At 38.8% G+C, this 22,982-nt stretch overlaps 1 protein-coding gene across 2 annotated transcripts in view; it reads right to left on the bottom strand.

The window, feature by feature from the left end:
- Positions 1-22,982, bottom strand: part of ZEB2 (zinc finger E-box binding homeobox 2) — a 126,006-nt gene that overhangs the window by 2,692 nt on the left and 100,332 nt on the right. For both annotated transcript variants that reach the window (XM_080927256.1, XM_080927255.1), the window contains exons 5-9: positions 13,179-13,367; positions 12,268-12,482; positions 9,511-9,619; positions 6,613-8,582; positions 5,074-5,254 (exon numbers count right to left, since the gene is read on the bottom strand). In XM_080927256.1, coding sequence (XP_080783382.1) covers positions 5,074-5,254; positions 6,613-8,582; positions 9,511-9,619; positions 12,268-12,482; positions 13,179-13,367 — 2,664 coding nt within the window. The remainder of the gene's footprint in view (positions 1-5,073; positions 5,255-6,612; positions 8,583-9,510; positions 9,620-12,267; positions 12,483-13,178; positions 13,368-22,982) is intronic.

The following is a 22,982-nucleotide window of genomic DNA, read 5'->3' on the forward strand; positions in this document are numbered from 1 at the left end:
GAAGGGGAAGTTAACACGGAGGCCTTCTTAGTGTCCCAAGCCGAAAAATGTCCAGTGAAACAAGACATTTTCTAGTGGCCTACAACATTTTGCGGCCAGACAATTCTTTCTTAACGTTTTTTCAGGCAAGAACTTGAGTAAGAGCAATAGAAATGGCATCATCACTGGCTTTGGATCTTACATCGTGAGCTAGCTGCTTTGAAAGTGGGCTTAGTCTCCATCAGGACCAAACTACCACCACGTTAGAAAAGAACAGGATAGAGGCAAGAAGATGGTAAGAGTGTCTTATCAGTCATTGGATTCTAAGAATAAAACGCTGAGAAGAAACCACCCGAAATACAGATTACAAAGATGTATTTCATGGGGTTTGAACTAGCTCCAAATGGTGTTTTCCCTCTAGAGTTTTCTATGGGATGTCAGCCACTTGGTGAGTGTTAAAATACTCCTCAGCTAGAGAAACCTGTACTTCTTTTCATACTCCAGGCAGTTTCTAACCAGTGTTTGGAACTTGAAACCACCGCCAAGCCTAAACACAGCTGGTTGATTCAAGGCCACAAATGGCACTGGAATGCCTTCAACACCTTTAGTAGCTGTCATAGTTAAAACTTTATTTCCAAAATAGAACTGACAAGAAGATACATCAGCCTGACGCTCCAGAGTTATAGTCAACGTGTGGCGCAGAGCATGAAGTACCGTCATAACATACATGCAGCTATGTGATTTTGTTTCCGACTACAAACTCTTGTTTCAGCAAATTGAATTAGAACACTGGCATTAGTAGAGACAACCCCATTTTCATTTGCTAAGTGTCATGTTATAAGATTAGGAACCCATTCTGGACACTTCAGGTATTCAGTTATATGGTGATATACAATCCCAATTAGTAATCAAATATCTTTAATAATGTTATTGAATGCCTCCAGGGCATTGCTACTACTTAGAAAATGCTGCAGACAGTTCTATTTGTTATTTCATTGATGGTTTTCATTTGACTGGAACATCCGATATAAAGTTACTGGCGTGTGATATAGGAAGGCACAATATTTAGGTAGGAAGTTTGGGATTTTTGTTTGTTTGTTTGTTTACTTGTAAGATATAAGAGTTCAAAATAATAAGTTAGTGCTCACCAATCGGGAAATGCAGACAGAATTATATTAACCTACTTCAAGTTAGCTAATAGTCTGAAGATAGCACATTTAATTTATGGCATGTAAGAACCAGTCTTTAAATTTGGGAAAAGAGGTTTTCTATGAGGGAAAGGAGTAGCGTGGTGGGAAACTGGAGATACGCAGTACTTTTTCATTTGGGGAGGTAACAATAGGAAACACAAATGAATTATTCTTTTCTTTTTAACCTTTCAGGAAGTGTTCGAGCTACTATGGTATAATGTTGGCCTTCCTTGTTTATAAGTGCACATTTAAAATGCTGATGTTCCAGAGAGAAGGCTAAGGCATTGGTAGCAATTATTCCAGGGGGGCAGAATAGTACTCACTAGGGTTGATGAGTCAGAACAAGCAGGAGTGCACACAGTCTCAAGTATGTCAACTGCTTCTAGGATCAGGGTCTTTGTAGATAAAGGGAAGTCATTTGGGGACTTAGTCTGGTGACTAGCCATAGATGGAAGAGTGGGGACAGGATTTATAAAGAGTTTAGTACGAGGACTTTTTAGTGAGCAGCCAATTAGAGTTAAGTCACTTAACTCTTGTCCATTAATACAGGTTCAACCATCTCCTAAATTCTAAGCAAAATGCATGCATCGGGAGTAGAGTCCACGCAAGAAGTAAATCTGAATGGAGAAAAATTACACAGGAAAATTTTTCTTGTCGCTTTAGTTGTTAAAAGATGCACGAACAAAGCTGTCTCGTGATGTCTTTTTTGATGTTACTGTCTCATCAGCTCAGGATGAAGGGTGGTCCACCAGTTAGGTCACTGTGGCGAGAATATACAGCAGCCAACTTCCAAAGAATGTATTTGGTAATGCACACTGTATTTGGAATAGGGCCACATTAATTCTGTATCACAAACAGGCAACCTAGGAGGTTAAAGGACTCAACTGTGATGCCCCGGAAAGGACAAACTTGGTGAGTCCCTGGGAGTTTGACATTTCCCTTGCACTAACATTCTACTAATCTTGAGAACCTTCATGAACAAGTATTTAATAAATTCAATTTAAAATAAAGAGCTTACTTGGGGATTTATTTAATTTTAAGTTGTTTGTTTAGTTTACCTGACTCAAATCAAAATGTCCTAGAAATAAATTTTTATATGAATAAGATTCAGAAAAAACACCCACATTGCTATTAAAGAAATTCAACTGTTTGTCACTGTTGTTTAAGTCCATAACTCAACAGAGAGCAAGGATGAAGACTAAAATTAATAACAGAGAGGTTTGTGGTATGAAAAATTACCATATCACTTAGGAATAAAATTGACCAGAAATTTATTTAAAATTTAGACTTTGTTAACTCCAAAGTAGAAATATCTTTATTTCTTTCCTAAATAAGGTGGTTCGAAAGCGCCTACCACAATGTCTCAACAGAGAAAACACTCAATCGATATCAGATTGAAATTTTAGTGGAGTACAAATGAGTCCTTGACAGTGCCTACCAGGAGGTTCAGATCTTTTATTTCAGTCATTGTTTATGACAATTATTCCAATTGAAGTTAACATTTACAAAGTATTTCCTTCTCTGTACTATCCAGGGTATGTCCCTCCCCCCAAAAACCAAGCAAACAAGCAAGCAATAAGCCATTGGTAAGAGAATTAAGCAGTATGACTTTGGTATCTGCCTAGGAAATAAATTTAAAATAGATTATGGCAAAAGAGCACAGACTCCCAGGAATAAATAGACACTAATTTTCTTCTTAATTTAAACAGTTCTATAGACAGATAACAAACATACTTATCAATGACACATTTATAATCAACATATAGTAGCCAAATGACAGTCCAACTTCATTGCCCTGCCTTCGAGTCAAGACAGTTAATCTCTTAATATATTCATATTAACTCATTTAAAATGTTATTAGATATTAATATAAACAAAAGGCTTATGGAGTCCAGTTAGAAGAAAGCAAGCTAAATTTACATATACATCATACTGACACATTTCATGAAGAAATTTTTCTTGGATGGAACCTAATACAAGGACAGTATTCACGTCATGAGATGTTTGGTCAAGAGACCAGAAAGTTAACATATTGAAAACTCTACAAGCTGGGATACCAACAGAAGGATAACTGATCACCAGTTTAGAGAAGCCATTGCATGACTAGCATCCTGTTGCTAGGTAATATTTCTAGGTAGCAGATCTCTCATCTTAAAGGGCCAGGATATTTTACTTTTAAAGTAATGTGATTTTCTAAAAAAATATATTTATATACATTTGCATTTGTCAACTTTTGGGTGTCTCAACTAGCTGAACATTTATGAAGCTTATGGAGATAAATATGCTGACTGGGTGTCACTATGTATGAGAGCCCTCACTAAAATAAAAGTTTTACACTCATCATGTAGTAAATGATAGAGTTTGCATATGGTCATATAATAAGACCATCAGAGAGGGAAAAATGCCTTCAGTGATGTGCCTATTGTAGCTGAATAATGAAATACAAAATATATTTGAGGTTGATTAAAATTAAAGTAGATTTAGGCATGAAAATATTTGTTACTCTGTGAATACTTAAATAAGACTCGGTATTAAAGAAAGTATAATAAATGAACAGTGTGAGAAAAAAATTGATGTTTCAAATATATAACTTACGTATAAAATTTGTGTAGATTTGAGAACCAATGTGGGGTCTTTTGAAAGTATCATTAATTGGCCTTTTAAAATGATAACCACAAATATTATGGTTAGAGGCAAAGGAGCTGAACTGGTTAGACCAGGAGCCAGGCTGTTACCACCTGGGTTCTCCTCACAAAGCGATCTCAGCACTAGTGGTCCAGCATGTGCCCCTCCCCCCCAGTGCTCAGCTTGATTCTGGTCACATGTGCTACCTCCAACATGGCTAGTGCAGGATCTGGGAAGACTTGGAGTACCTGTATTTTCCAGAGTATCTTTCAGTATCAGAATATGTACCCTATCTGCAGATAGTTAAGATTTAACACCTCTTCTCTCCGACACCATAAACATCAATGACATCTTTTGCCCTTGTTTAAAGTAAAAGGTTTTCTACACTTTATTTTTCCTTCTCCCACCTCCAATATTTTGAATGTGATGCTATATTTTCTTTTTCCCACCTGGGTAAATACAGATTTCTAGTGGAAAAGGTTTGGAAAGGAATTAGGAACAGGATAAGACTAGGTTTCCTTGTTTTAGAGCAGAAAGATGGAGAGGAGAGAGAGAATGTTGATGGAAACCCTAGTACTGAGCTACAGATCTGATCTGGGGTTGTGAAAATGTCTTCACATGACGTACATTTAGAAAAAGTAACATACCACCTATAGTCCCAGGGAGCCCTGGGCTGCCACCTTGTCAGGGCTTTGTCAGTATCGGTGATTAATAGAGAACACATGAATTGGAGATATTATTTCAGTCTTTCAATTACAGGATTCATTGGCTTATTTGGTCTCTTGCTTTTCTTTTGTGGAAATAACCTTTATAATTGAGTCAAAAGTGGCCAATTTATGAAAACCAAACAAAGTCACCCCAAAGCATGGCTTACTTAGTATTTGTACGAGTCCACTAGTAAGTATATCACTGAGCAGATTTATTATGAAATTTTTACACATATAAAAATTCACCACAGCTTAAGAATTTGAAGATACTTTCACTAATTAGCTCTTGCCATACCATCTCATTACCCTGGGCATGTAAATTTCCCTTCGACATAATAGGCAACTTTGTTTTACAGATAACTGAAAGTTAGGAAGACAAGCACACTCATGAACACATGAATGATCCAATAAACAGGCAACACAAAAGTCCTACTGAGTTACGCAAAAGGATTACTTTTTTCTTGTTGAAGGTATCAGCATACGCTACATCTTAGGTTGCACAAGTGAACTCATTAAATATTACGAAACATACAGCAGGCCGGAGAGCTCTAGCTAGTCAAAGTCGCTCATACCTGTGTGTTCGTATTTATGTCGTAGAAGGGAACTGCTTTTCTGGAATGTCTTGTCACATAAGTCACAGGCGTACATGCCACTTTCTGTCTTCTTTATCTTCTTTCGAGACAGACAGGAATCAGAGTCTGTCATGTCATCGAGGCCTGACATGTAGTCTTGTGCTCCGTCAAGCAGTTCTCCCTGTGATATAATCACACAGTTCAACATGGTCTCTTCTCTTTGTGTTTACACCAAACAATTAAGCATCTGACAACGAGAGAGCCTCGGAAACTGCTAGATGCCAATCTATCTGATAACTGATATCTCTTCAGTTTTTTTTTTTCCTGAACACGTAAAGGAAAACATAAACCATCTCTGCCATAGATGGGAAAAAGTTTCCTTAAATCTTCCACATTTTTTAATACCAGGGAAAACCCACGGATGAACATTAAATATCCGAATTACTATAGTTTCCAGTGTACTTCATTTCAGAAATGATTGGTAGCTGTAGAAACCTCATTTTAATTGAATTTTATATTTAGGTACAAAATATTATTATACAATCTATTTAAATGTATGTCTACCAACTAAAAGCCTTAAGCTATATTTTTATATTTAATTTTCTCATTTGAAATAGAGAATATTAATAACACTTTTTATCAATGTTCTATCTATGTTAAAACAGCCTTCAGCATCGAGCAATAATGAATGTGGATTAGTAAATTATTAAATTTCTTGATGTTTATTTTGTCTTGGTCCAAAGGAGTGCAAACTTGCATGATAACATACATTTCCATTTGCTAGCCAACAGTTCAGTTTTCTTAGACTATATTTGCACTAATTAATACTAGGGAAGATTAAATGGCTTAAGTGCATTTACAAAGAGGGCAGATGTGCTGTAAATTGGAATACTGGACAGCTGTTACAGCCGTGCACCGCCACTTTGGCTCCTCTTTTACAAACAGGGATTATACAAATAGTACTAAAAACAATGCCTGCTTTCAGATTCTACCACCTATGAATTATTTGACAACTTGAAAATCAGGCAAGAAGTCCTGTGTAACCTGTAATATATTACTTCAAGATGAACTATTCTTTATACAACAAAATAGATATATACATTTAAACATGTGAGTCCTTCAAGTCCCAGACATCTTTCAAAGCATGTGGCTGTTAACATACTTCAGTTTCAAGCATGTAGGTAAGCTGACCAACTACTAGCATCAACACGTGATTCTCAAAATAATTCTCCATTTTGTTTTGTTTGTTTTGGAGATAAGTTCCTGCTATGCTGCCCAAGCTTATACTAGCAATCTCCTTGCCTTAGCTTCTTCATACACTTATCCTTTCAGCCACCAGTTCTGCTAGCTTGTTTCGAAACTTTCTTATTCCTGATTTAGCCCCCCCTCCCCCAGACTGAGTGTTTCACCCAGCTCTGTGCATCCTCTGGGTTATTTACTTATTGACTGGGCAGGCTGAAAATCACAGCTAGGGTAGCATATGTGCTAGACCACACTTTTCATCGCCTTTCTGCAGAGCCAAGTGACTCATCCCATTACCTGAAATCCTTGTTTCCGCTGGTATTTCCTCCTTTGCTGCATATCAGCAAAGGTAGCTGCTCCTGTAGGGTACGTATAGGCCATATGTGGTAGGAAGCTCATCTGATCCAACCCTGGGTATGGTCGTAGCCCGGGTATGCTGGTCTGGACTGGTGGCATAAAAGTGGCAGGGGGAAATGCGCTCTGTGGTGGAAGAGCTGTGTATAAAGGCTTGGCACTAAATGGGTTCATGCCGAACACAGGGTTAGTGCTCTTATTGTCCAGGTTATTCGAATTTGAAAACTCTTTCTTGATAAAAGTCAAATTCAGAGGCTCATCTGAGTTTTCAGATGATGAAGAAACACTGTTGTGGTCTAAATTTATGCTAGTAGCTTTTGTTTTGTTCTTTGTGGCTATAATACTTTTGGGTTCTCTCATTTGTTTTGGTAATGACAGGTCCAATGGCTCAGCCTGCAGCTCCTCAGAAGAGAAGCTATTTGGAGTGTATGAGCTACTGTGGGAGTTTTTAGAAGATGTGGAGGAAAGATTTAAAGGAGAAGGAGTATTACTCCTTGAGTGGTCCAGTTTATCTACTGCTTTCATATTGGTGAAATGGGAAGATTTTGTTAGCCTGAGAGGAGGATCACAACTCGTGACGCTGTTGTGGAGTTCTGCTATAGACGGCGATGTGATGGAATCCATAGGTTTTACAGGAGACCTGGGTAATAAAGAGTCTTTTGTGGTGGAGTTATTGTTGGGAGCTAATGGCTTGGAGGTCCTTTCCAGTGATGGTGACCTGGAATTCGAATACTGGTAGACTTTTCTTTGCTCAAACCATTCCTTCACAAATTCCTGAGGAAGGCCCACAGCAATGGAGATTTTCAGCAGTTCGTCAGAGTTAGGCTCCATGTTCATAGCATAGTATGCTTTGAGTACAGACATGTGGTCCTTGTATGGGTTGATGGGGCTTGTCAGTCCTTTCTCAGAAAGTACGGATGACAAGAGGAGGGCTTTATTATCAACAAAAACTCCAGCTTTGTTGGGAACTATGTTTTCGTGAGGTTGCAGGACTGCCTTGATTTCTTCGTTCATCTTACACAGGTAGCGTTCATGCTGATGCAGGGGGATAGGGCCTGGGAAGCTTTCTTTACAGAACTGGCATGAAAATGGGGTGGATATGCTGTGGTTCTCAATCATTTTATCATCAGTGACCAAATCTATCAAAGTACGCAGCTTCTCTTTCTTTATATTACTGATCTGTCTCCTTGAGTCAGTAGTCAAGCTCTGGAGACAAGCTTTGGCTTCATTGACTTTTTCTAAGGTGTAGTCAATAATACTTTTAGTGGCACCATTATGACTCACTACTGGAAGACCGACAGGTGGAATATTAGGAGAAGTAACCCCTTGTTCTTCTGGCTGAGAACATGGATCCTTCATGTGATAACCTTTCAACTTTGAAATGTCTTCCGTCTTGCAGTCCATCTTTTGTCTAGAAACCGTATTGTCCACAATCTGTAGAACCTTTTGTACCTCACTCAGATTACTATTCATGGTGGGAAATCCAAGTAAAGGGGCTTCCATCCCTACTCCTAAGTGCTGCATTGGACTCTGGGCAGATGGGTGCACACCTAAAGGGCTGGTGGCTCCAAGCCCACCGTTCATAAAGGGACTACTGCCACTAAACCCATGTGTTGCCATAAGAACTTTATAGTCATTGAAGTCTAGTGGTTCTGTTTTAATCTTAAGTAAGCCTGTCTGCTCAGACATGCTAAGTGGTTTTCCATTTTCCAACTTGTTCCTTAATTGAGTAATGGCTGAATTAGTAGGAGAAGAAGAAACAGAGTTAGGGGAAGAACCCGTCTTGATATTGTTTCTCATTCGGCCATTTACTGAGATTAAGCCAATACATTTCTTGCTGCTGATATGTGAACTGTAGGAACCAGAATGAGAGAAGCGTTTCTTGCAGTTTGGGCATTCGTAAGGTTTTTCACCTAAAAGGATAATTAAAATTAGCATTAGATTTCATTGGTTAGGTAACATACAAAGCTGTCTGCCAAGACAAGGATCTGTGGACCCAGATGAAATTAACCTAGGTGTGCAATTTAGGTGGGCCTGCATTCTAGATGCTTAAGTCAGAGTTATATGACCATATGGCCTGGGCTTTATCTACCCCAGGTGGACATAATTCAAGTTGTAAGCTGTGGAAGGTGAAGGCTATCTACGCCTTTTTCATCTAGAATCCCAAATCTTGTTAGGCCATCGGCAGCCTCCCATTTAAACAGAGTGTCAGATTAATGTGTGGTCAATAGCATAATAAAGATGTCACAGTATTTAAAGGGAAGTGTAGCCATGGCTTTAATCAACTCTGTGGAGATCCCATTGATTCCACCAATTCAACTAGTTCCTTGAATAGCATCCAATTTGGTAATAAAATGCTTGGCAGAGCTATCAAACTATGTATAAAGCAGAAATCTCAGTGGTAGCATGTGGGCTTACGATGTACAGCTATCAGGAGTCAAGGAATGTTCAGCAAATGCAAATTCCTGTCCAATTTTCTCCCACTTTTTCTTGTATAAGTTTAGGTATCAAAAAAAAAAAAAAAAAAAAAAAAAAAAACCGAAAATATCTTTCTGAAATTGCAGCCCAAATACCTCCAGGTCAAAGTTTTGTAACACACAGTTGTGTAAAAGTCTCTAGATTTAGCAGAAAAAAAAAAAAAAAAAAAAAGCCAAAGCCCTTGTGAGTTGTAAAAAGGATAAACATTTACAGAATACCATAAGACTCTCCAAGGCTCCTGGAGCTTCCAAAATAAAGGGGTAAGCCCACAGCACTCCACCCAGGGCTGTATGCATCGAAATGGTCTCCACAACCATCCCTATTGGGTACGAATGCAATGTGCACCCCCCTCCCGTGACTCACCACTGTGAATCCTCAGGTGCTCTTTCAGGTGGTGCTTGTACTTGAAGGCCTTGCCACACTCTGTGCACTTGAACTTTCGGTTACCTGCTCCTTGGGTTAGCATTTGGTGCTGTGAAAGGAGAAAAATGGCCATCATTTTTGTTCGGGAGGCACAAAGGAGACTGTTTAGGAATCATTTTTCAAGGCCCCTCCTTCAGACAGGCTGAGGGGTTCATGCTTATTTCTCTGCTCAGACTTTCAGAGTTGCAGTAAGAGCGGTAATGCTGCTAATAAAATGGGAACTTTTCTCTTCTAAGAAAGTGCTTGCCGGGCACATCTGACACATGCTTCACAATTACACCCATCATCTAGTTTCTGGAGCATTTCTTTGACCCCTGAGAAGAGAGAGTATGATTGTAGAGATGTTCATGGTTCTTAAGGTTTAATGCAGGATCTAAACCCTAAAGGGTTCCTTTCAGAATACTGCTATCTTGTTGGGGGGGGGGGCTTCCTGAAAGTTATAAAATTGTTCTTTTCTCTTAACCCACACTTAAAACAAATTTTCATGAGGTTTTTTTGTATCCAGGTAAAAGTGTATCTTACTAAACCAAACTGAAATGTAAAGAAATGTCGACCTCCCCAAACCCCAAATAAAAGACAAAAACAAAAAAAACAAAACCAAAAAAAAAAAAAAAAAAAAAAACCCTTTGATTATAAATATTTGGTATGTCTGTTTAAATGTCCCACTTATGGTGCTACTGGCTCATGTCAACTCTGTTTTTCTTAGGTACTGCCTATCACATTTGATTCATTATTGAATAAGAGACAACATCTTGAGTTATAGCTGCTTGAACAGTTTTATCACAAGCCAGTAGGAAGGACTCCAATGACTTTTCATTTTCCTTTTGGGTAGTGTGCAAGAACCAACAGGGAAAAAAAAAGGTTTGCTGAAAAGACAAGTTAGAGGAAGCACAGACACAATCAAACACCGCTGACCTTTTTAAACAAGGCGGGAAGGCAGTGTGACTTGGAATTCTAGGGGAAAAATACAGTCATCTACTCTGGATGCTCAAGGTAGGAGGCCAGCCTTTTTCTGCAGCAATGACACAAAAGCTTTTTGCAAAAAGACAGCCCAGAAACGGTGTGACAACTGCTAGGGTGTGCTGAATCTTCCCACATTCCTAGTGAGACAGATGGTGTTACATGGGACACAGGGAGGTTTGTTCAAACAGCAGCAACCTTCAAAGATCAAGCGGAGCCCAACCCGCCGAGCGCCATTGAGGGACCAGTGCTCATATGTTGCCGAGTTGCATAAACAAACAGCAACAGCTGCTTTGTCTCCCCCACAGCCCTCAGAGGACTACTATAAACTTTAGTTGTGCCACTGTTAATATGATACAATCATTTTAATTTACTAATTGTAAATGCCATGAGCAAATGAGAGGGCTTTTCAACACCAAAGCTACCATTCATAATGCGCCAACAGTCACACGTCTGCATGTGAAATTTAAAGCAGTGATACTAGATAAATATCTAGGCTTTTTTTCCTAATTTTTTTTTTTTTTTTTTTTTTTTTTTTTTTTTTTTTTTTTTTTTTTTTTTTTGTGCATAGAAGCTTGGGAAGATAAACTGTTACAAAAGTGTAACTGTACAAGCATATTACTTATAGCTGATTTTTGGAAAACATTTCAGTAACAAGTCCAATCAGAAACAAGCGGTGTGATACTGTGACAGAGTGCCTTAAATAGTAAAAATTTGTAACACAGCATTTCCATTCTTGCTTGATTGGGTTTGTATCTGCTTTTCCTCATTCAAAGACAATGAAGCCTATGAGGACAAATCGGAGCTTTATAGAGAATGTCATATTTAATTATTTAAAAATATATATAATATCCAAGTTCATTTAGGGCAATTCTGTTTCTGTAGGACCAGTTATTGTGACTTATGAAACACCATTACTTTGACCACCCAACACATCATAATATCAGTTTTCAGAGTCAATTCTCCCAGGAGTACAGAAAGAGCAGTTTTGCTGAAACATTTAAGAGATGCTGTGAATCAGTCCTACTCAGTCATTCCAGGGATTTAAGACCCTCTCCTTACCTTTCCTAAACAGAGGTCTTATTTTTAAAGCAAATAAGCTAAAAGAGGCAAGACAATTTTGGCATTTAAGTACAACATGTATATTGAGATGGAATTATTTTAATTATAACCAATGTTTTTTTTAATCATGTAACACTTTTCCAATATATTATGTATATGCATATAACTTATATGGCCTTTTTATCTTCCTAAAAACATATTTCACAAACTAGTAAGCTTGTAAAGTATTCTAAGTGATTTGAAAGTATTTCATGACAAATGAAAGAAATGCACACTTCTTTTACTATGCGTTAGGTCCTATATTAAAAAAATGCCTAAGCAAAACTAGGTGAAAAATGGAATTAAAATTGCTGAGATGTTTAATAATGTATAATTAAAATGCTACAATTTCATTCACTTTTTGTGGAACATAAAAATGAAACTAAAGTCAAGTTAAAGTGCAAATAAAATTTCTAAATTAGAAATTAACACACTCATTCGATCGTGAACATAAGACTATTAAATCATATTAGAAGAGACCATCAAAAAATCATTTAGACCTCAATTAAAGCTATTACCATTAAAAGATCTGCATCTTCAAAATGCCATGAAAAATTAATAATGATTGCCAATCAAAGCAATATCGTTTCTCTAAGGGGTTATTATAGAAAGAAATCACTTAGAACCAACCCCCACCTGATCTGTCCCTGGCTTGTGCGTCACCATATGCCTCTCGAGCTGGGTGCGGTAGGCGAACGTGTAGCTACAGAGAGGGCAGGAAAAGTTCTCTTCATTCTTCTCGTGGCGGTACTTGATGTGCTCCTTCAGGGATGTCAAACGCTTGTAGCCACGGTCGCAGTAGGGGCAGGTCAGCAGTTGGGCAAAAGCATCTGGAGTTCCAGGTGGCAGGTCTGTAGCCAAGAGGCGAGAGGGAGAGGAGCGGGCCAAAAGGTCAGTAAATCAATGGCAGCTAATGGGCTGGCTGCCCGGGCTGCTATGACAGGAATCGCAGCAATCTGCTCCAGTCCAGCGCCATCATTGCGCCCGGCCCCTCACAACCAGGCCCCTTGAACACCCAGGGCAGGCCTGTCCGAATCAGCTCACACTGCGCTCGAAAATTAATTAATTAGTTGAGCTTATTTGTGGGGAGGGGAGATTTAAACAGCTGATAAATGAAGAAATTCCCTTCGGGTGACTGACAGTCCCTCTGAACTCTAGACTCACAGGTTACTGGGGAATTCACAGGATGGAAGGAGATTCTCAGGTGTCAGAGGACGAAAGGTGAGGGTGGGTGATCTAAACTTTATTTTTTCCCCTCAAAAGTAAAATATCTCTGAAAGATAGGAATACATTTAGATATTTTTATCTCTTAGAAATGGGCTTTAATTCTTCTTATTCTGTATTGGATGTACAAATGGCACAAATTTGCTGACAAAAAAAAATTTCACAATACCCTAAAATTACAGTTCTAATCTTTGCTCATGAAATTCCACGCCTCTGCAGCTGTTCTTCGAATCTTTAAGGTAAACACCCAGGCATGTAGTGCATTTGTAACTGTAACAGCTGCAGAGGTCAGTATCGTGGCTAAAAATGAATTACAGCCTTACCATTTTCTTCTTGCCCATTGGCCTCTGGCGTGCCAAGGCGAGACAGCTCCTCCGGGGCTTCTGGGTATATAATGGCAGTGTCGCTTCGTTGAAGATACTCTTCGATGCTGACTGCGTGGCCATCTCGCTCCTCCAGTTTTCTTTTGGCAAAGTATTCCTCAAAGTCTGATGTGCAATTTGCATTCTTAACTGGAACGGTAAACAGAAGAGAAAGGTCTTTTCAGGGCCTTTTTCCTAGGTGACCAAGTCCTCTAGGTTATGGTTAGTAATCAAGGTTGGCTTGTCACTAGTAAGACTTCAAAGTGACTCATTTGTCAGAAGGGAAGATGAACAAATACTGATTAAATGCTTATTTTTATGATACACGCAAAAGAGCTTACTTTGTTTATGTAGGCAGATTTGTTTTTAGGACGTTTGCCTGTATAATTCACATACAAATGAAAGAAAATTTAAAATGTATTTATTGAAAAGTTTTAAAAGTTAACTAAAAAAAGAATCCCTAAACACGACCTAAACATATGCTTGCTGATACTTTAATGGACTATATGAAACTTTTTTTCGTCTTAAGAAAAGTAAATTTAGCGCTTGGTGTCAGGAAAGCCTAGACAATATACTCTGAGGGGTCAGCAGACAGTGTAGGCCTCTCCAGCCCTTCCACAGTCCCTTGGACAAATCGTTTTCACTCACACACAAAAAAAAGGAAAATTTAATTTTCTCAAGGCATTCTAAACTTTACCTGCCTATCCACAGATGCATCCTGTTGCTAAGTCAAAGCTCTTGTGATGCTCTTCCTTGAATAAGAGAGTCAGGTCTAGGAATTCTGAGACAGATGTGAATGGAGAAGCATCCCTACAAATGCAATAGTCTGACTTTGCTAAAAACTCTCAAAATGAAGCATTCTCTCTCACTGTGATTTTGATCTTTGCTCAGCATTGTATAGTTAAAAGGAAATAAAAGTAAGTTCCCAGCTGAAAAATAAAATAAAAAGTAATAGAACCCCACTGATAAAACCGCAGCATGATTTCTATATGATTTTAGCTTAAGTTATGGCTGTTTTTATGAAATAATTGTTGTGAACCAATTGCAACAATTTATGTCACTGGACATGATATACTTAAAATCTCTAGACACACCTCTGAAATTAGTCACAGCTTACATATCACAAATAAAAAATTGTACATAATAACATAGGGCTGGAAGAGTAACTGTTAGTTATTCTTTATGGGTGCCGGAAAAACTGCTTTGCATTATTAGCACAATGTGTGGCTGACTTATGGTACCATGGTTTAAAAGCAGTTCCCTCTGACTCCGCTAGATTTTCACCATATTTTCTTTGCTACAAGAAGCATGCAGGGTTCCATATAGGAAGCATCTTTGGCTGGTTGTGATGTGATACTGTTCAAGCAAGTTAGTTAATTTTCTCTTTTTTCCTTCGGTTCACATTATTATAAACTTGTGGATTTTGGATGATAAAAGTAAGAAAATAGAGGCTCCTGTTTGTTCAACATGTGTTGATTGAAAGCCTTAACAGTAAGTCTTATTTTCCTAAGCGAAGATCAGAGTTAACCTTGTCCTTCAGGATACCACAGAAGAAGGAAGAAGAAGAAGAAGGAGGAGGAGGAGGAGGAGGAGGAGGAGGAGGAGGAGGAGGAGGGGGAGGAAGAGGAGGAGGAGGAGGAAGAGGAGGAGGAGGAGGAGAAGAAGAAGAAGAAGAAGAAGAAGAAGAAGAAGAAGAAGAAGAAGAAGAAGAAGAAGAAGAAGAAGAAGAAGAAGAAGAGAGGAAGAAGAGGAAGAGGAGGAGGAGGAGGAAGAGAAGAAGAAGGAGGAAGAGGAGGAGGAAGAGGAGGAGGAAGAGGAGGAGGAAGAGGAGGAGGAGGAGTAAAGAGCAAGACGAAAGAAAGAAAGAAAAAAGGAAGGAAGGAAGGAAGGACGAGTAAATGTGGTGTTGTTGTATGGTGGTGTGAGCAAAGGTAACACAGGAATCCAATGAGCCCTAAAGATTAGGAAAGTTTTAATGGGGAACAGTTGGAATGAACTTACTCTCAAAGCCGGAGCAGCAGTGTGTATACAGGTGACTAGGAACACGGATATTTTGGTGTCTATTGGACTATAGAGTGAAAGAAAGAACTGTAGGGTGTTGAAGAGCAGAGGTAGCAGAAATGGGAGCATGCAGGTGGCAGTATCCCTCCTAAGGCCTTTCCCTTTTATTCTAGGACCAAGAAGAAGAAGAAGCTATTGAAGACTATTAATCAAGAAGGACAGTGGCATTGAATGAAAACATACTTTTTAGTGATAACTTGGCTATAGTATGACAGGGACAGAAGAAAAAAGAGAGTTCTGCTCAGAGTTGGATGAGGGTAGGGTGGGGTTGGGACATATCAGGGGTGGGGGGAGGGTATGTTCCTCTTCAAAATCCCTCAAGAAACAAGGATTAAGGAAGTAGTGGTAGAGACAAAGAAAAGTGGCTGGAATTGAGAGAGATTTACACTTGGGGAGAGATCCAGCTTACCCCAGTGACATGCTAAAGTGTATTCTTTTTCTTTAGAATCTGCCCAAACAGGAAACACTAGAATTCTAAAGAGTTGAAATCGTGGATAAACGTAAGAATATGCAGAAAAAAAATCAAGAGAATTTTCTTTATATTTTATGGACACCAAACTAGGTGCTGACCTCAAGTCTTCCAGTTTTCTCATTCCACCTTCTGCTAAGTGTAACAGGAACAGCTCTCTGCTTCATTCAGAGTTTGGAATGTGAGAGACTAGATGCCTAAATTTCACTTTTAACTTCTGCTTACATCTGTTAGTTGGATTTAATAGCCATCAGCTAAGATCATGGTTTAGCTCTTCCATTCACAAGGCCATAGGTGCTTTCAAAGGATCTTGTTAGAGAAGACAATGATAACGTCACTGAACGTGCTCCATTGACACCTTAGGGAGAATGTGGGAACTACCAGCTTACATAAACTGTTTGCCTATTTTTGGGGGGAGGCTCATTAAAATAGTCTTATCAAGAATTAATTTTTGCTTTTAATGATAGGAGAAGACAAGGAGCAAGATTTAAAAGATATGGTTTCATTTGTTTTTTGTGAGAGGGTTTCTCTGTGTAGTCCTGGATATCCAGGAACTCACTCTGTAGAACAGGCTGGCCTTGAACTCAGAGATCCGCCTAGCTCTGGCTCCATAGTGCTGGGATTAAAGGTGAGTACCACTACCACCCAGCTAAAGCGAATGTCTTAAAACAATATGCCTAAACGTAATGGTGGCTGACATCTTTTTCTGTACTATGACAATTCAAAGTAATGTTAGAGCTCCCTTCTGAACACATACCTATTTGAATATTTTTAAAAATTTATTCGAGGCTTTTCAGAATATTGTCCCACTTGATGACCTTGGTGTAACCCAGTAAAAGTGGATGGATGTACATTTAATATCCTAATTTTATCTTGATATTTCAGCAACTATTTGAATTATCTGGCTATCTTTGCATGAATTTTCATTTGCATATGAATGTTTCCATCAGAAATGTAATCAAATGCAAATTCAATTGGATTTGCATTAATAGTCTTTGGGTTTAAAAGGGAGAAAAATTCTGATTTTTCTGGATAGGCAAACTAAACTACATCTAGATACACTTCTGGTGTTTGGAGAGGGAATTTGATTGCTAGATCAGATTTTGTCATGCTGGATTTCTGTGTGAAGCGAAAGGACTTTAAGTCACATGTCCTACGTAAGGATCATCTGTGGTAATCTGTGGATCCTGAAAACTGAGTACATTGCTATGCTGTGAATAGTTTTAAAAGAAACATTTATGAGGTTGATGTGGAAAAATGATGTGCCTTTAGCACTAGTTTTCTATCTAAACAAAACACAAAACAAGACATCTGATAGTTGAACTAGGGACTTAGGGTTTTCCTCAATTGTCCATTTCGGCAATAACAAGAGAGTGTGACAGACTGGCACATGGTACTCATAAATGCTTTCAGAAGTTAGACATGACTTCAGAGAGTATCCAAAAGGGCAGAAATGCCATTTAATCATTTAGCTCTACTGACTTCATTGGGGCTTTCCCTCATCCAGGTGGCCACCTGTCATCTATCTACAGCTACTTAGAATGAGCTTGCATTCAAACTTAAATGAAGCCAGCATATTCACCATGAAAAGCAATGTAACTTTCTCTTTGGTTTTATTACAATTTTCCTTTGCCTAGGTATAGCAGAACTCTATGTCTACAGCACCAAGCTTTATAGTACCCAAGCAAGCTGCTGTTTCCAGGACGATCCTCCTCCTGGTTTGCCAATTGCTTATCTGCAATTGAAACAAGCCTAATCATTAATTTGTCCAGAAGAGGTCAAGAAACAGAATGGGAGCCCATGGATCCCTTCCTATGATTTTAGGACTGTGTTCCAAAATGAGCATCAGGGCTCAGGACTCCCCCGCTGTCAGGTGACTACAGAGGTAAGATGCAGAATGAAGGGCTGATGTTTTCCTTGCAGAAGAGGAGGGTTTATGACTGCAGTCTGAAAAGTAGGGGAAGGTAGACCAGATGGTCCCAGCCACGCATTTATCTGTGTGTTCTGAGGCAGTGTTACGTCTGCTAGTGACGGTACTCTCTCACCTCTCCTTACATATGTTACCCCAGAAAGTCCTGCTCCTACTTTAAACTGTGCCATGTTCCAGTCTCTGAAAAACCAAGACTCCTCTTGCTCAGTACTAGAGCAAGAAATGGGGGTGCATTTTGATTACTCCTGTTGGCAAAGATGAAATTTTGATTGTATTTGGAAGTTTATATTTTTGTTTTTACAAAGATTTTACAATAATTTGGAGTGGACACAGGAATGAGGTGGAGAGCTTGCTGAAAAGTTACAGAATTCCCCTCTGTGTTTTGCTAGTATAAAATCAACCTCATTTTTGTTCTTTCTGTAATCCTCCTCACTCCCTAGCTGCCTTGGAAGGACTGCCAAAACACACTGACAGAGGATATTTGCATGGTATTTATCATCAAACCATAACAAAAAATTCACAAGAAACCTCAAGTAATTTCTTCCCATATCTTCTCCAGGGATTTTGCATTTACTCCTAAAATTTACCCTAATGTCGTGCAAATATCTCAACCTTCCCTAAGGTTAGTTAAACTTTTCTCCATCCAAAAAGAGAATGTTAATTAAAAATGTTTCCTCACGGCTATATGTATTTTAATATTGGTAGATAAATTTCTAGATCCCTCCAAGTCATCAAAGCCTCTTTTTTCTTTTAAATATGTTAGTCAGTTTTACTAGTCATGGTTATTAATGATACTTTCATAAATACCTTTAAGACTGTCTTGGGAAAAATATTGTTTTGTTTTTTTTTAAGGTAGATAATGAATGGTAGTCTAAACTGACTTTTTAAAAGTAACTGCCTAAAAACAAGCAAGGTCAGCAGAACTCTAAGTGAAAAGGAACCATTGGCTGGTTCAGGAATCAGTCAGTTCCCATAATTGAGTTGCTTAGAACATGTTCTCAATAACACTGAAAGTGATTTTCACTTAGAGTTTACAGGTCACCAAGTTTACAGTGTCACCCCAATACTGACTTTTTTCTTGTTTCTTTTGCCATTTATTTTCTGTATTTAGAACAAGAAAGCAGCTTTTTCTGCTACTGTTAATTTAAAATCTGGTATGTTTTCAATTTCATTAAAACCTAAAGAGATATATTCTACTATAATTGTTAAGCCACGTTGGCAACATTAACATAAATAAATAACTTTTGGAAAGTCTAGCTTGCATTACATCGCTATGTCAATGCAAAGGACACAGATGCAGTAGTCATGAGTCTAGCATAGCTGCCTCCTTCACCCTTGGGAAAGAAACAAATCCTTCAGTACTAATTGATGATAAGACAGTAATATTTAATTTTGCATTGATTTTTTTAAGCTTAAGGAAGCATATGCAAAGTTATATGAATTCTCACAACTACTTTGTATAAAGCTGAGAAATAAATAAATACCAGCATACATATATTGGCACCAGATATCTAAAAGCTGGGAGGGAGGGGGATGGTCTTTTTCCTGAGGCACAGCCACTCGGCAGCTTTTCAGAGCCTCTGACTGCTTGCTATCAAGGCATGTATAAAGCCAGAGAAGGGTCGTCAAGAGCAACAGAGAAGTTTCTTCTCATACAGAGAATTAGGCATCTTGGTGGTCTCTCCACCCCTTCTCTTATATGGCCTTCTCTTGGGGAGCATGTTCAAATACCAGTGAGAGATTCATGCTAAAAGCTTTAGAAGAGAGAGGTGAAGAATGAATGGGAGGTGGGAATTTGTAGCAGTCTGCAAGATCAAATATTTCTCTCCACAGCAGGAAGTAACCCAGTCCTGGATGCTGGCTAATTTTAAAGTTTGATTTTGTATGATAGGGTTGTGAATATCAAGATCAGGAGGCTTACAGTAACCTTTGAATGACTTTGCTGTGCAGCAGTACAAAATGAAGCGGTGTATTGACTTTTAATTCCCTAGCTAAACAAAATGTGTTCATCTTTCCCTTAACCATGGAATCTAACTATCTGGAATTAGCATTGCTGGGTTTAAGACAGTGACTTCGCTCAGCAGTTCATCCTCTCCTTTCATAGAAAGCCATGAAACAGCCAGTGTTTGCTTTGGATGGTCATTGATTTTCAAGGTTTGGTTTGCATGTCAGGGTCAATATATATATACCTGGGAACTCATTAGCAATGCAAGTTCTCAGGGCCCACTCCAGAGTCAGCAGTCTGTGTTTTACCAGGCCGTAGAGAACATTTTGTATAACTTAAGAACCTCTGCTAATAGGGCTCTCTTTTCTGTTTCCTACTGCACCCACAGCATGGTTCTGAGTAATATAATGGAATCACTTCACATCGGGGTGCCTCCCGAGCACTTTAGCCTGAGTTTGCACTTCTCCCCTTTGCTTTCTGGATACCATCTGCAAATGTGAACCCTTTAATTTTTCACAGCACATGTAATCTTTCTCTTCCATGCATGCAAGCTGATAGAGGTGTGGCTCATGTGTCTCCAGTACTTACTGGAAAGTCTAGAACACATCTAGAACTGGGTAGTTGAAAGATCACATCAAACTTGGAGCCTGGGACTCCCAATTTGGACTACTTATTTTGGGTTTGGTCCTTAATTTTCTCACCTGTGAAAAGAACCAGCATGTGCCTCCTTGGATATCCTTAAAATCACAGCAGCGAATATATACTTTGAATTAATTGCCATAATCAATTTGTTATGTATTCCCTGGGTGAGTCTAGAGAGTTCCATCTGTATTTTTTTCAATTAAAAAGTCAAAATAACACAGATTTCTGGTGGAAGAACCACACAGGACAATTAAGAAAAAGTATTTTGGAGGTGCCTGGAAACCACAGGTGGCATCACAAGGAAAACTGCTTATTAAATATTTGTTGAATGACTGAAGGAGGCGAGGAGTGGTCATTTCTTGTGGGAACTCTTGCTGTGCAGTTGAGATGGCTGCTTCTATCCACAGACCAAGCTCATGAAACCCAGCACTCATGATCCAGGAGGATTTCCCTCTTCCAAGTATACAGCTGGGATGGTCTATCCCTGACAATTCCTGTCCAACCTGTCCTGTGCTCCTACTCTTCTTTGTTGTCATTGGGGCTTTTTTGAAAGTAGGAAATTTACTAAAACATATCAAACTCATTATTTTTATGACAGATGTCTGATTGAATGACAAAAGCTTCCCGGCCTTAGGAAACGTGACCAAGACAAACTAGAAGAAAATGTCTTGCTTTGCTGTAGCATGACTGTGTGAGTAGCAGAGGAGTCGTGTGATCGTGTGTGTCCTCCTTTTGGGTACTTGAGTTCTAACTAAATTCTCCTCTCCTGCATGTTTGCAAACACTTCACGTTCTCTCCCCTTATGCTGGGAGATGCCTGATGTTCAAACCTGCATGGCCTCCGACCTTATTATTAAAAAAAGCTAAAAAATTTCAACCTTTAATTAAAATTTCTTGTAGGAGAACTAAGAGGAGGTTGGGGCTATTAAACCACAAAGAACATAAAGCCTTATCTTAACCCCGTTAGAGGAGTCTCACTACTGTGGGGTTGGTTCAGATGAGATTTCCACGGTAGGTCTGGATTATACTGAGGGTCCATTTGCTATGAGAACACTGGTCCTATATATCTGGACTGAACCGTTGTTTTAGTGGAATGTAAGTCCCTTATATGATTCTGTAGTAATCTTCCTACAAACTCATACTCTGCTGTCAGGTCAGGGGAAAACCGGAACTGTAGAGTACCTTGTTTATAGTTCTTAAAATGATCAAAAATGAAATCCAAAGACAGGGCAGCAAAGGGACCCATTACAGGCCATGGCGTATCATGAAGGCTGAGCAGGACTTCTGCTCCCACATATCACTCCAGTTTTTATTCTTTTAAACTGTGCTTCCAAACACAATTTCACGAGAAGAAAGGGTGAGGGTAGGAAAGCCCAACATTTCTAGCCTAATTGTCTCATTTAACAAGCTGATGCCACCAAGATGTAGTGAGGCTAATGATTCACACAGTTACAAAAGACGTTTCTAGAAGTCCTGGAGGCAGACATCACGTTTCTGGACTCCTGGCCTATTGTTCTTTCAAGTTCATCACAGTGATGCAACATGAGAGGTAAAGGCTCTATCTCTGTAGTTTTTGTTTATCATGCCTGATTTGATAACATTTGAAAAGGACCTAGATGCTGAAAAGATCACAAGGACATGAATAATTCTAAATGCCACATTATTACACTATAATGTTAGTATAAAAAAAGCCAATTAAAATGTCAGCTTTAGTGGTGTATGATATTAAATTATTCCTTCTCTTTATGTCCATAGATTATTTTGCAAATTTAAATTTACTTATTTGCTAAAAGTGTCCCTACCTTCATGAATCTTATATCGTTTATTTCTTTCCTTGCCCTTTCTTTCTTTTTCTTTCTTTCTTTCTTTCTTTCTTTCTTTCTTTCTTTCTTTCTTTCTTTCTTTCTTTCTTTCTTTTTCTCTTTTTCTATGGTTATCCAGATTGAGTTACTGCATGTCATCATGGCTAATATTAGTTGGATGTCAACTTGACACAACATGGGAAGAAGAAACCTCAGTTGAAGGATTGACGCATAGGCATGTTTGTGGGGCATTTCCTAAATTGCTAATTCCTGTAGGATGACCTGGCCCACCATGGCACCATCCCCAGGCAAGAGAGTTTGAGGTGTATAAGTAAAGAAGTTGAATGTGAGCCCGAAAACAAGCCAGTAAACAGCAGTCCTCTGCTGGTTTCTGCTCCAAGCTCCTATCTTGGCTGCCTTGGCTTCTCTCAGTGATGGGCTATGGCCTGGAAGGTAAATACATATTTTTCCTCCAAGTTGCTTTTGCTTGTGCTGTTTATTATGGCAACAGAAAGCAAACCAGGACAACGGGGAGAAGAAAAAAATTTTCAGGTTCTGTCCTAGAGACTTTTAACCTTTCTATTTAATATATAAGGACTGTATTTTCCTAATTTCAATATTTCTTGGTTTTAATCAAGTTATAAATGCACTCGATAAATCATAACTTCTTGGAAGCATCTTGCAAAGATAAATTATTATGAGTGATTATTTTATTGGATATTCCGAGTGCATAGAAAAGAAAATATGTCTTAAACCGAACATAGAGTAAGAGACCAAAAAGGAGATTCATTCACGCTTCGTTTTGCTTTCCTATTTCACAAACTACTTGTTTTCCCCCTACATGCTTAATGACATCCTCCTACATGTGCTCCACTTCTTCAGATTAAATGAACTTGTGTCAGCCCTTGGTAATATCC

Source organism: Micromys minutus, assembly GCF_963924665.1.
Source record: "Micromys minutus genome assembly, chromosome: 13".
NCBI classification, from domain to species: domain Eukaryota; kingdom Metazoa; phylum Chordata; class Mammalia; order Rodentia; family Muridae; genus Micromys; species Micromys minutus.